The sequence below is a fragment of the Lepisma saccharinum genome, chromosome 7, assembly GCF_977018435.1.
Source record: "Lepisma saccharinum chromosome 7, izLepSacc3.1, whole genome shotgun sequence".
In the NCBI taxonomy this organism is placed as follows: Eukaryota; Metazoa; Arthropoda; class Insecta; order Zygentoma; family Lepismatidae; genus Lepisma; species Lepisma saccharinum.
Genome location: NC_139235.1, coordinates 8,385,299 through 8,399,677, shown reverse-complemented (window position 1 = coordinate 8,399,677; position 14,379 = coordinate 8,385,299). Strand labels below are relative to the sequence as shown.

At 38.1% G+C, this 14,379-nt stretch overlaps 1 protein-coding gene across 2 annotated transcripts in view; it reads left to right on the top strand.

The window, feature by feature from the left end:
* The first annotated feature begins 12,339 nt into the window (after nt 1–12,339).
* Nucleotides 12,340–14,379, top strand: part of LOC145989713 (uncharacterized) — a 35,312-nt gene continuing 33,272 nt past the window's right edge. The window contains exon 1 of one of the 2 annotated variants that reach the window (XM_083124963.1): nt 12,340–12,833. In XM_083124963.1, coding sequence (XP_082981089.1) covers nt 12,435–12,833 — 399 coding nt within the window. In that variant the 5' untranslated portion in view covers nt 12,340–12,434. Of the gene's footprint in view, nt 13,497–14,379 lie in introns of both variants that reach the window. The other variant, XM_083124962.1, reaches the window with a different exon arrangement.

The window sequence follows — 14,379 nt, the reverse complement described above, 5'->3', positions numbered from 1 at the left end:
AACCGTTTCTGTAATTTTCTCTGTTGTTCAATTTTAAACTCATTCATCAAATTCGTATGGCCTTATGTACAATTCTCATTGCAAAAATCAGAATCCATACTTTTTCTTTTTTTAAAGGGTGCTATATAGGGGCGTGCGGGACAGAATTTTTTGGGTCGGGACGGGTCGAGACGGTAATATTTTATAATCAGGACATTCGGGACGGAAAAAATCCGCCATTTCCCGACAAAGACGGGAAACTTTCGGTGCCGGAAATGATCGAAATTTCCCGATTATCTTGAAATCTCGGATTCTAAACGTCATTTTCATCTTAAGTGATTGTTTTTACATTTCTGGTACAAAAACCAGCAATTTCGGATAAGTTCCAGACATTTACAATACAGAAAACATCGAAAATTAATGACTTTTTAAAATGACCATTCGGTATTTCCCGACTGCTCGGGATCCCTAAAAGTCGGCAAGTGATTTCCCGAAGTCGGGATCGGGACGGGAATTTTTTTCCCGATCCTAGTCCCTACTTTTCGGGATCCCGCACACCCCTAGCGCTATCTAAAATAACATTGAAAGAAGCGACTGTATTTTGGAAGGGTCTTGCCGCGAGAAATTGACCGAATGCAATGGATGGGGGATGGGCGAAGCCAAGAAAAAACGCAACAAGAAATGAGTGACTGATTTTCCAGCTGCAAGTGTGCAAGGGAACATTACCCTCTCGTCTTCTTTGTAAATGGATGGCCCGCTTTACAGCACAAATAATCTGTGAAAAAGATACGAATTACTGGATACGATGATTATGTTTGATGAATTCATTGCTTTCAAATCACTTTCTACACAAGGCAAGAGGGAGATCTCGAGTGAAAAAGAGAGAAAGACAGAAGGAGGGTGAATACATGTAAGTCAAACTCACATAATGACTTACGTTTGTACTGCCCACCCTAATTTATCTGCAGGTTCTGCCCATCAGGTCGAAAAATTCTGGAGCCGCCCCTGACGTCAGAATGCAACGTAGCTCAGCTGTTGTGCGATAAGGGGACCCCGAGTTGGTGCTTCCCATTCTGATTCAATATTTTGATTCTAAAGCAGGGGTATAGAGAACAAAGTTATTCAGGGTGCCTGCCAGTCAAGGGAGTAATGGAAGTCAAGAAAAAGTAAAGAAATCAATAAAAAAGCAATAAATTATTCTTGTGGTCAAGAATTTTTGTTATCACAATGGCTGATTGGTTGATTTAGTTTATTTCTTCACTTTTTCTGCCCCTTTGGTTAATCGCGAAGGTGAGGATGAATGGTGGTAAGCAAAGATGGATGAAGGGACAGTCACAAACACATCAGATTATACTGGATGAGTCCAGACGCCAAAGGGTCCCGGGTTCAATACCCGGTGGAGAATCATAGTGGTTCGGATCCCACTTGAAACTGTAGGTCCAGTCCCGATTAGCCTTCCTGTGCACAAAGTGGACTTAAAACACCAATCAATCAATCAATCCAGATGCCAAAGCATCTAAGTATGGGTCGAATAAATAAACGTTAAGAAAATCGGAAAAAGTTTAGAAAAGTCCAGAAAATGTCAAGAATTCTGGATGTGTTATTTTGGTAGACACCCTGTTATTGAACTAAAAACTATCCAAGATGAAACTTTTGAAACCATTTCAAGTTACGGTAATTGATGAATATTTGTTTGCCATTACAGGTCTTAGTGCAAATTTTGAGAGTGTACTTTCATTACCATCAGCACAACAGACTCACAAGAGAAATGCTTTCTTTCATAAAGTGTGTAAAATGTTTGGTACTGGTCTCTATAATTTCAAGAGTTTGACTGTCCACTCTAACCTAAATATATTTTGACTAAACCTGAAATTTTGAGAAAAATTGGCTCCTCTGAGAAGTATTATCTAAATCTTGTAGTAAGTGGTGTATTGTTTACTATGATTGCAAGTTTTGCAATTTTGCTTTTAAGAATTCATTTTTTAAAACTGAAAAGTGTCATTTTTCAATTACTTTCTAACATGTTCTATAGACATATGTATTATTTATTGAAAATATTTTGGGACAGCATGTCCTACATTTCCCTTACAGCGATCTGGTAACCCTAGCCTAACCTAACAACGTAGGCGCTTAGCCTAAAATTAAGAAGCCTTCTCCTGTGACGTCAGAACATAAGGTTGCTCAAGTGTTGTGCGATAAGTAAAACCCGTAAAGCACGGATTAATTGACACAGATTCAATGAAAATACAGGGTTGCCAAGCAAAAAATAACACAGACTATAAAATATCAAGTACCAAGATGTGTTTTAAACACTTCTAAATAAAACATGTTTAAAACACATTGTTTTAAAAGTTTAAAACAATTGTAAGAAAACAAAGCCGTGTGTTTTAAACGTTTAAAACAAAGTGTTTTAAACACTTTTGTTTTAAACATGCCAACCCTGTTTCCGACTGCTCGCTTTCAAGCGACATTTGTCGCCTCTGTATGAAATATCTCTCAGGATACTATTTATATTCTAGTAACATAGAAAAAATAAACTCTAATACACAGTCCAAGACCTGACGTCCGAAATCATATTGCGATGTTTCCTCTTGTGTTGCGCATGCTATTTATTTATTAATTTTATTTTACTTTTCTTTCCAAATTAATGCCATTTCGTGACTGCAAATCACTCCACAAATATAACTGTTTCCATCAATGGACATTTCCACTCAATTTTTTTACAACATATTTAAATACTACACCCTGGAAAAATGACCCCTGCAAGTTCTCGCGTTTCTCTGCGTCCAGTTTAAGGCAGAAACGAGACTTCCAAAGTTGCGAGGCTAGCGTTGCGCTGAAAACACGCCGCCGCCATGTTACTACGTCACTACTTAGGGAGAGCTCGTTTGTCGTCTGCTTCGAGCGTCCAGTTCCGGATGGGTAGCCCACGGTGAGCGAACACGTGCAACAGTTTTACAAATCTGTACCGATTTAAATATTGGAAGAAGGAGCGATAGGAGAAAGGAAAGCTATGCTTTGTAATGATCATTCTTCTATGAAATATCCGTGCTGCTCACGTGCAAGGTAAATGAAAGGGTTCAGCTGCGTGTGTTCTCAGGCCATGCGAAAAATATTGCTTATAAAATTGGTTGCTGACAAGACACTAGAAATATATTTTTTAAACTTATATTTATCGATATTTACCGTAACCTATGTAGTGCAAAATAGGAATTTTCACATTCTTTACTTTATAAAGCCTATTTAACTTTCTTTTCCATAAAGCAATTTCAGTTTGTGTTCCATTTCTGTTGCGCAAATTATGATCAAATATTTTGTTGCAGATAAGAGAAAATACACCTGAGAAGATTACATTAGTTGCACAGTACATCGTATCTATATTTAGTTTATGTATAATTATTACAAGGAAATAATGTGTATAACCATGGGCGCATTTTAGGGGGAATCAACGGTTCCAACCCCCTTCTTTTTTTGGTTCACTAAAATTACCAGTTTCCTTGTTCTATCCGCTTGTTCATAAAAAATTCCTTCGAACTTATTTCATTCTCTTAAATTAGAGACGTATAGGACGGGATACGGATGGGAAGGAAATTTCGGTAATTCCACACACCAGATGGGACTGCAGACAAATATCTGCAATTTCCTGATAGTTTCGGAATTTCTGCGATAAGAAACTGCATTGAGAGTATCAAACCAGTTATTCCCCACCCTCCTCGAATCATATTAAAGAAATTTGATTCTTAAAAACGTAGTGACACAAGATGAACAGAAAAGTATCAATACTTCGTGACTACAAACACACAACTTTGTCGGGTCCAACATCCTCTCCCCCCATGCTCCCCAACAAGCTTCCGGCCAGCAGTGTCCTGGATTTTCACGAAATAAAGCAACCCTAATTATACCAAAAGTTGATCCATCCCTCCCCCCGTGAACTATATATACGCCCATGTGTATAACAATATCCCATACTGAAATGGTATTAATTGGTTGGTTCACAACTTCACCACTAAGGATCCTATCGAGACGAGACATGGCAGCCTTGGTCTCGTTCTCGTTGAGAGTTGTAAATGTCTGTCTCGTGTTGATTTGTAAATGTCTCATTAACAGTCTCGTCTCAATTTATAAACATCCGTCTCGGTTTGGGAGGGCAATGCTCGTTCTCGTCTCAAGTCTAGAAAAATATAGAATTAACAACGTATGCAGAGACTTATCATTAGAGCCCGGAAGTTTGGCAAAATGCCTCTTTTTATCTACTGCATATATTGATAAAATTTTTCCGGATATACGTTTTTTATGTTGTTTCGAATGTTTTAGAAGCCTTTTCATTTAGCCTATTTTGCCTCTCACTGCCTATTTTTAATTATAATGCCTTTTTTTGCCTTTTTCAATGAAATTTGACATTTTTTTTTTTAAAAAATGTGTATAAATTATTTTTCTCCAAAATAACGTTGTTGGCATTTATTTTTCTTCTGTTTATTATGTGAATAATTTTCGCCTTATTTAAGTAACATTGAACTCACGCATTTTTCAACATTGCTGAAGGAGAAAAGTGTGAGAAATAAGTATTTCATGGTCAGTTAGGATATTGCCTTTCGGTTAACATTTCTTGTGCATGATTGACTGTTGAAGTGGACAGGTTGATTTCGAACACAAAGAAGATATTTCTGTAATCTCCCTCTCGAACCCGAATATTTCAGGAAGTTGCGCCTGAGCTTAGTTTACCTCCGCAACCAGTCTTGACGAGATGGGGAACCTGGATATCAGCAGCTATATATTATGCTAACAAGCTTGAAAAAATCAGTGAGGCAATCGATGCTCTTCCAGAAAATGAAGCAGCTTCAATTCGTGAAGTGAAAAAACTCCTGTGCTATTCAAGTTTATTTTTGCACATTATGGTGCATTGCCAGAGACAATTACAATTATAGCATCCATGAAAATCTACGAGGAATCTATGCAGCAGATGATGGAAGTGCCAGCAGAAAAGGGTTCAGCTGTTGCGGAAAAGTGCAAACGGGTAGTGAGTGCAAATGATGACTTGAAACAATTGAAAACAATTTGTGATATTCTAAAAGGTGAAAATGCTGTTACCAAAATGAGTCCAGCTACATTAGCTTGTTTTATGTATGCTCCAATAACTTCTGTCGAAGTAGAAATATCATTTTCTATTATGAAAAACAGACGACTGTCAATGAATGTTGAGAACTTTAGAAAACGCCTTGTAGTTATGTGCAATCAAGAGGGGGAAAATTGAAATGGTCATCCCAATGTAGATTTTAATATTTTGCAAGAAATTATAGATAAAAGTAAGCGACTTCCAAATGTGCCTTTTTCGGTTTATTTTGCCTTTCTTTCATTTTTAGTGCCTATTTTCCACATTATAAATGCCTTTTTGCCTGCCTATTTTAACGAAAATAAATGCCTGAACTTCCGGGCTCTACTTATCATTATAAATACAAAAAAACTTTCTTAATATTTATTATTATTATTATTATTTGACTCCTCGTTTCGACGGTACAGCCCTCGAAAACTAAATATTATCCTGCTTATATATGCAAACCAAACTGCAGATTCAGAATTACCAGGAATGAGCTGGCGTTGTAATTATTATTCACAAAATTCATGATTTATCTGAGGAAGTCGCATGTTCCAGGTTTGACTCTCGACCTAGGCATGACTGTTTCCTTGTGAGTGACATTTCATTGAACTGGAAATTGTTACATGGGAGGATGTTTGCTCGAGACTTTGGAGACAGCTAGGGGGATGCTTCTATTGTTAATGTTTGTGTTGCTCACGAGACGAGGCATGTTCCGTCTGGGGGACAAGTGAATGTTTTCGAAATGGGATGGGACAGAAGAAAAATTTCGTCTCTTATCATGGCAGGTTGGGTGATACTTAGATTGTGCAGTTGGTGGTAGTGTGTGTGGGGGGGGGGGGGTGTACTCCTGCACCCCGACTTCGAATACAGCTTGTAGTTATTCATCTTCATTGTACCGATTAGCCAAAAGTGGGAAGAAATGTGATGTTAGAGATGATACATAATAAATTAACCATGCGTTCTCATCGTTGCGATTAAACAAAGTGAACGGAAAAGTGACGTAAAAGTAGGCAAAATACAAAAATTTGCAATATATATATTAACTGAAGAAAACTGTCATTTACTGCAGGAAATTTAAAAACTCACCGTACCTTTTTATACCGTATCACCTCTTATATTGCAGAAATTGGCGTGTAAACCAGTGTGTTCTAAAAGTATTATCTTAAAATTTGTGAAGAAAATATTATGACGAAAATAATTGTAATTCGAGAAAAGGCATTCCTATAACATTAAGTTCTTGCCAGTCAGAACCAACCTATGTATTCGCAATGAACAAGGCTGTTCACGTGTTCAGCCATTCACTGTTACAAGTTTTGCTTTGTCACCCTAATGGTAAAACCCTCTACCGAGTGGCTGAATTATAGTAAATACTGCTAAACTGCTAGGGCATAATTCATCTCCAAGAAATGGAGCGCAGATTTTTGCACTGGAAGTTACAAGATACTTGTTTTACACAGTAACAAGTGAATTTTCTGTCGCTTCCGCGGCTCATGCTAAGTTGACGGGACGAGCAGAAGCCCCGCCTGCACGCATTTCTAAGTGAGGACGTCAGAGGACCTCCTGTCTGTGGAGAGGACGTTTTCAAATCCGTGACGTAGTAGGTGAATTTCAGCGGTGTTTGAATGCGTGTTTCTCGAGAACCGAAACAAATATCGCCGAGATATTTTGCACATATCATGTTTGTGTCATTATCTGTAAAATGAATGGATTTAAAACGTTTTTCATGTCAAATCTACATAATATATTCAAAAAACTAACAAAGCCGCATTACTTTCATAAGAAAATTAACACCGACATTGATCGCACTGCCATCTATGTTTCTCAGTTTCTTGGGTCGTTTTCCACACAACGTTATTCAAGGCGCTGTAGTAAGGTGGGTAAGACATATTGTACAACACTTGAGCAACCTTTCGTACTGACGTCAGACGAGTAATTCCTACGAGGTTAGGTTAGGCCTGTTAGGTTCCATTAGCATGAATACAATGAAAAATAATTATTTAGGCAAAGAGAACTAAACCTAGTTAGCCTAATCTGACAACGTAGACATCTAGCCTAAAATTAAAGAGATTTCTGCCGTGACGTCAGAACACCAATGATGCTCAAGTGTTGTGCTATAAGTGAGACCCGTGAAGAAGAGGCATAGACATAACCCTTAGGGGATATATCGGAAGATTTTTTAAAAAATCTTCTCCTTACAGATTCTCTGAGTGTTCTTCAAGCATTATCTACATCCTATCCCAAATTATGTCACCAATCGTATCTTATTATTTTAATTATTCAACAAATTTAATTTGCTTGCAAAAGAAACATTGACATACAATTCAGTTATGTCAAAGCACATAATATCAATGTAAGAAATGACCGAGTGGACATATATGCTAAACAGGCCAGAGATTTACAACTCATAAGTTTCAATAGGTTAATGTATACTGATTTATTACCACGAGTAAAAATCAAAATTATGGAACAATGGAATGAATGGTGCAAGGATCAATTTAAGTTTGTGGGCAACACATATAGACCGTGTTAAAAATGTAAACATAAACATTAGTGAGGTCTTCCCGCTCCCCCTGAAACTTCCGGTTTAGGCCAGTCCCCGTTGTTGCCAGTGCAGATTCACCGGCATACGAAGTAAGAAATGGGCATTTGTTTTCATCAGTTGTGCGACGATAGTCAAGAAAGGTATTTGTTGAAGTTCTACAATGAAGGGGTGGACGTCTAGAATCCGTTGGATGATGAACTGCAGAGCAGATTATTAAAATATGACGTGTTTTTTTGGTCGCCATTTGTACCTATAGCATACTACATACAAGCATGATACAAGTATCTCATGTACAATGGGATCCATGAGTATTACCCTGCAAATTGTCCATGACTATTTTTATTAATTTTTTTCTTACATCTTGTGTGTTTTTAAGCGATGCATTTTTATGTATGCTGGTGAAGAAGTTGTCAACAGCTTGTTTTGAGTTTTTTTAAATTCTTGAAGCTCTTATTGGGTCAAATAAAGTGCACGAACATGGTGATGGACAATTTGAATGGTAATACTCATGGATCCCACTGTACACGCACGATGAATCTTTGCCAACAAATCTGCAGAAGTATTGAAATGACACATAACGAATGATAGTAAATAAGTATATGTGCTTTCAACGTCGCCTTTTCGCCTGAGGGATTTAGGGAAAACCTACACTTGCACGAATTTACTTCAAACAACAAGGCAGTTTTCAGACTGAAGCGATATCCGGATTTCGCATAGAAGCATTCCATCTAAAGCAAACCATTCACCAGTCACGCTTGCGCAAATAACAGGCCGGGGCAACACAATGCACGATATTGATAAAAACGGCCCATTCCGAGCGACACCTGCAATTTGTTGTGTCTCTTTAATTCGGAAGGTGTTGTTTATTTTTGAACGTTGGTTTCCAAGAGATACGTTTCGCTGCAGTCTGAAAGCTTCCTTTCGAACCGATTCACCACGAGAAAATGCACGTGTCGCTTGGACTGGACTATTGTTTTCTCAGTACCATGAATCGTGTCGCCAAAGGGGCTGTTGCTTGTTGCTTCGGTGTGTAATCTCCGTGCCACTTAAAAGTGAATCCTCAGTGATCAATTACATTTTTCGAACCGAAGCGACACGACAAGCTGCACGTGTCACTCAGATTTCAAATGGCGTGTATTGTGGCGCCTGAGACTTGATTTCCCATGAGCGGTAAAAATGCTTATTTATAGACTAAATGGGCCTGTGCCGCTTGTCACTTCGGTAAGAACCACTGCTGTCGCGTGTCGCTAAAACCTCACTAAGATGCGTGCTTTTCACCACAACACAATACGCAGATAAACGATCAACATGTTTGTAACAAAATACAAGTCGTACAAATTTGCACGGGTACCAATCCTTTTTTCTTTCTGCTTGTATCCACAAGTTTCGTCTCTCTACGTCCTTCGGAAACCTACGAAGTGATTCGCGATTAAAATTAACCGATATGCCATCTGCCGGGATTTTCAGGAAGTACTCTAAGTAGGATACGTTGTGTTGAAGTCAGGGTTGGCATGTTTAAAACAAAAGTGTTTAAAACACACGGCTTTGTTTTTTTTACAAATGTTTTAAACGTTTAAAACAATGTGTTTTAAACATGTTTTTTTAGAATTGTTTAAAACACATTTTGGTACTTGATATTTTATAGTCTGTGATATATTTTTTGTTTGGCAACCCTGTCTTTTCATTAAATCTGTGTAAATTAATGGCCGAGTCTGCTGCCACGCACGTGTCAGCATTAAGAATAAGCTTCAAATTTGCTCCTGCCACGTAATTCGTCTGCTAAGAGGATGTTACAAATCTTAAGAACAGATTGAGACGAGAGACATGCAAGTTTATGATTAGTGAGAATTAATGTACAGGTAATTTAGAACCTTTTTCTTTAGAAAGGAAAGCATTTAGCGATATTATTTTAATGCTAACAGAACCTAACCTAACTACGAAAGCATTTAGGTTTATTATTAGAAGAATGCTAAGGGACATAATCTTATTAAAACATTTTTGTGAAAGTAATCGCTACAACTTCACAGTATGCGTTACAGACGTAATAGCATACATAGAATGATGAATTCACGATAAGACAAAGACCGAGTCTGCTGCCACGCGCATTTTTTTTTTAAGGTTCCAGCACAAAAAGAAATTGGCAGCAGACACTACCTAATTTTTTACTTGGAAAGATAAATTGATCTGGAGAATCTATTATGCCACTGCAGGTTGTTTTCTGCTTTATAAACTGTTCAGGCAGCAGGAAATATTTCACCCTGATTTTTCCAGAACGAGGATAGTAATTATATAATATTTAGTTTATTGAAATTTAGATGAATATGAATCCTAACCTACTTCAGCAGTGGGGAAAAAAGGGGGCTATTACCCCCAACTTTTGTCCCTGCAGTAGAGGTGTGCGGGATCCCAAAAGTCGGAACCGGGATCGGGGGGGGGGGGAATTCCCGTCCCGATCCCGACTTCGGAAAATGTCTTTCCGACTTTTCGGGATCCCAAGCAGTCGGGAAATACCGAATGGTCATTTTAAAAAGTCGTCAATTCTCGACGTTTTCTGCATTGTAAATGTTTGGTACTTATCGGAAATTGTTAGTTTTTGTACCAGAAGTGCAAAATCAAGCACTTAAGATGGAAATTACGTGTAGAATTCGAGATTTGAAGAGCTTTGGGAAATTTCGAACATATCCCGTCCCGAAAATTTCTCGACTTTTTCGGGAAATTGAGAATTTTCCCCGTCCCGAATATCGGGATTTAAAGAATTTCCCGTCTCGACCCAAAAAATTATGTCCCGCACACCGCTACCCTGCAGTGTGGTAAAGCTTATCTCCTAAGGTAAATAAACTGTCCTTGCCGTCACTGTACTCATAAAAATGAGTATTTTTTTCTATAACGACTTTAACTATAATTTACTGGGAAAAGGTTGACTTTCTTTTGTTTAAAACATATTTAAAACATGTTTTTTTAACTCATGTGTAATACTATGTTTAAAACAAAAAAACATGTTTTAAACAAATAAAACAGTTTGTTTTGTTCTTTTTAAAAAAACCTAAATTTTGCCAACCCTGGTTGAAGTCGTTTAAAGCATGGTGAATATGCGAGAAAGTAAGGTCTACTGTTCAGCTTTTTTTTTTTTTTTTTGCTCAATAGTTGTATGGGTAAGAACAAATTAAAAGTTTTCATGTGTTTCCACCCCGTGGAATCAACAAAATTAAATTTCTTAATAAATCGGGGAAAACGTAATTGACAGAAGATTGGTATGGGGGATATAACACTGTAATTCGGCAAGGAAATTACGAAGAATGCACGAGTCTGCTTACTTTATTTATCGAGAGATAAATATATATTTCCATGAAAGTAAAGTTTTAAATTGTACTTTATAAATAAAGCTTTTTTTTTCCGAAAAATCATGAAGCGTCTTAACCAATGCGTCCATGTATTACCGGTGTTACGTATGTGTGAAATTTGGAACAGGTGCAAGTCGATTAAGAGGGAAGATGAAAATAGTTTGAGAATGAATTAATGTCAAATGTAACCAGAAAAAAAGTTGATATGCTAATTTTACTGTTTCATTCAGTACGATGTCCTTTTTCAGTGAGTATAGCCTGGTCATGAAATCGTGAATATTATTATTAAACCAGCCTTTCTCTTTCGAGAAAGAACTGCAACGATATGTTCGCAATTTTCTCCTGTCCCAGCTTTTCAGGTACAGGTCAATTTCAATTCCTTTATTTTCAAATAATTTCCGAGAACCCCAGTTACATGACATGCAGATGATACAGCACTGCTTTGGACAACCAGTGCGTATACATAGTTTCGTCTGCATTTTCCGTGTTATTTTTGCCTATCATAATTAAATGCTTCGTTCTCAGTACAGCTTCACGTTTGGTAGAGTACCTGGAATTCACATCGCATTCGCAATATTTAAAAATAATGCGTAATTTAAACGTTTTCTACCATACCAGTCATGACAACACGCTGCTCTTTTGTACTACTGCTGAATGTAAACAAAGATCTATCCTACTTAGAGCGGCCATATTGGAAGCGACACTAGCGCTCAGGTGGTAATTTTAATCCCGAATACTTGACTCAATAAATTTGTACCCGATCGAACTGTGCAACCATATGCTATGCAGCTGACAACCTATTTCCTTGTAAAAGAATCTCCACTTTGCCGTTTCATATTATCGTCCATAGCACCGTAAGCGTAACCGGATGTTCGATGGGGACCAGACGAGTGCGCATGCTCGGCAGTAACTTAGCTGCGCCTTTAACACCTTCTATAGATGGATTGCAGAATTTAAATCTAAAGTCCCTGATCCTGATGCTCAACATTTAATTCTAGAATGTCCAATTTTTTCAGATCAACAAATCATACTTTACAAAGGTTTACAACGTTTAAAAATTCCATTCCCAATATCACTCTCATCCATTTTAACAGATTTATCAACTTATGGATGCTGTATGCATATTCTCGAAAATGTAGACTTGAATTATAAAGTGATTTTTAAGAAACAGCAAAATGGACAAAAAAGTGAATTATTTATAATAATTGTTATATATTTGTGAGACTAACTATCAACTTTAGAAGAAAACATTAAAACAAATAAAAAACATTAACGATGTCCAAAGGTTTAACGCGTTAAACTCGTGCGACTTTCGGAACGGGCCCAAGATAATGCTGACAGGGACAAAAAAAGAAGAAGAAGAAGAATTAGGGGATATATAATCTGTGGCCATACTTTGTTATCACAAAGCTCTTGTCTCGGGTGTTATTGTTTTTATTTTTTCAAGTGTATGTGTTTAATAGCATTGTGAGACCAAATGCCAGCCGAAAAGTTCACGTTAGAACAAAGAATTTTCATGTATGACACTTATGTGAAAACCGAATCATGTCGAGACGTTTGTAGGCAATTTTCACAGAAATTCCCTGGAGTTGCAGCTCCAGGTAGAGAAACAGTTAGGCAACATGTTATGAGAGTGAGAGAAACTGGATCGATAAACGCTAGAGTTCCTCATCGAAAACGAACGATTCTAACGGAAGAAAGACTCGATGAAATTGGGGCATCATTAGAATGCTCGCAAAACAAATCCCTAAGTCGGGTTGCACAGGAAGTAGGCGTTTCTAAATCATCGGCCCATACGGCTACTAAACTGTTGAAACTGAGACCTCGTGGTCACACTATCGTGCAAGAAGAACAGCCCCGTGACAAAATAAAACAGGTTGGTACTCGTTATGTAATATAAATATACAGAGAATTCCCTGACATTCGCTAGGAGAGACTGCTGCAAGCGGCCCGTCAGCGATTGTCTTTCCCGGTGAACGGGGTCCGCGAGAGTCGCACGCTACAGTCTGTTTTTTTCGCTCTCTTTCATTTTCTGTTGACGTTGCAGACTGACGCCAGTACAATCCTCCCTCGGAAGTTGTGTTGTGTCGTGTCCGTGTGTTGAAGATTGTGGCTTAATATGGCACCACAAAAGTTTACATTACAACAAAGGATGTATCTTGTGGATTGTTACCTCGGAAAGAGGAATTGTGGAGAAGTGCGACGACGTTTTGCAACAACATTTCCTGGTGTTCCCGTTCCACATAGGACCACTATATTAAACCTCGTAAAAAAGTTTAGAGTAACAGGGTCAGTTCTGAATAAAAGTGGAAAGAAAAACCCACGTGTACTTACTAAGGAAAAACTCGATGAGATAGCACAAAGGTTAGAACAGTCTCCTCGGGAATCTATTCGCAGCCTCTCTCAAGAAACGGGTGTTTCAAAAACCACAGCATTTAGAGCCGCTAAAATTCTCACGTGTAAATGCCAATTTCCTTCGGAGATGCCAGGAATGTGTTGCAGCAGAGGGACATCATTTTCAACACCTTCTGTAGTCAAGGTTAGTACACAATATGAAAACTGTAATTTTAATAGCCGACTTTGGCGACTGTCGCAGACCCCGTTCACAGGGAAATACAAGCGCTGACGCCAGGCTGCTTGCTGCCGAGTCTTGTAGCGAATATCAGGGAATGCTCTGTAGTTGTCTGCATGCTAAAAATAAGTGGGACGTTAATGGTGGCATTTGCATACGGCCAGCTTTAATGGAGGCCAGAGCCTTCAGTTTGGCAACCCTGTAAACCATGACGTCAGCCGGCCGATGTTACTAGGAAGAAACTTAAAACTTCAATTGCATCCCAACGGATTTCTTCATTTTTACACAAGAAACTAATTACCAAAATGAGTTTCTGTAGCATTTAGAAGTTCTTGTTGGTATTTTCTTTCATCGAGAAAAACCGATGTTGTCCGTGTATGCTAAATTGAACAAAATGAGTGCTAAATGGACCTAACCTAACCTCGTAGGCATACCTCGTCCCCGTGATGGTTCGTGGGGCTGTCGTGAATTTTTGGGGCTACCCGTGGATGGTTTTTGGGGCTAACGTCAATGGTATGTGGGGCTACCCGTGGATGGTTTTTGGGGTTAACGTCAATGGTTTGTGGGACTAACGTCAATGGTTTTTGGGGCTAACGTCAATGGTTTAATATTTGCTCTTTATGTCAAAAATTGAACTTTTTTTTCGTGAAAAAAGGAAAATAGCACCTTGAAGAATCTTTCTGCAATGCAGAATAGTTAAGTACGAATGTTAAAAATGACTAAATAAATGAGTGAGAGGTGTTGGGATGCTATCGAAGTTTTACCAAAGAAACATTAGAGAATGAACACACAGACGTCAAAAAGTAATAATTTTTTGTAGCCTATTCATCCCGTAATCACTTCACTCAAA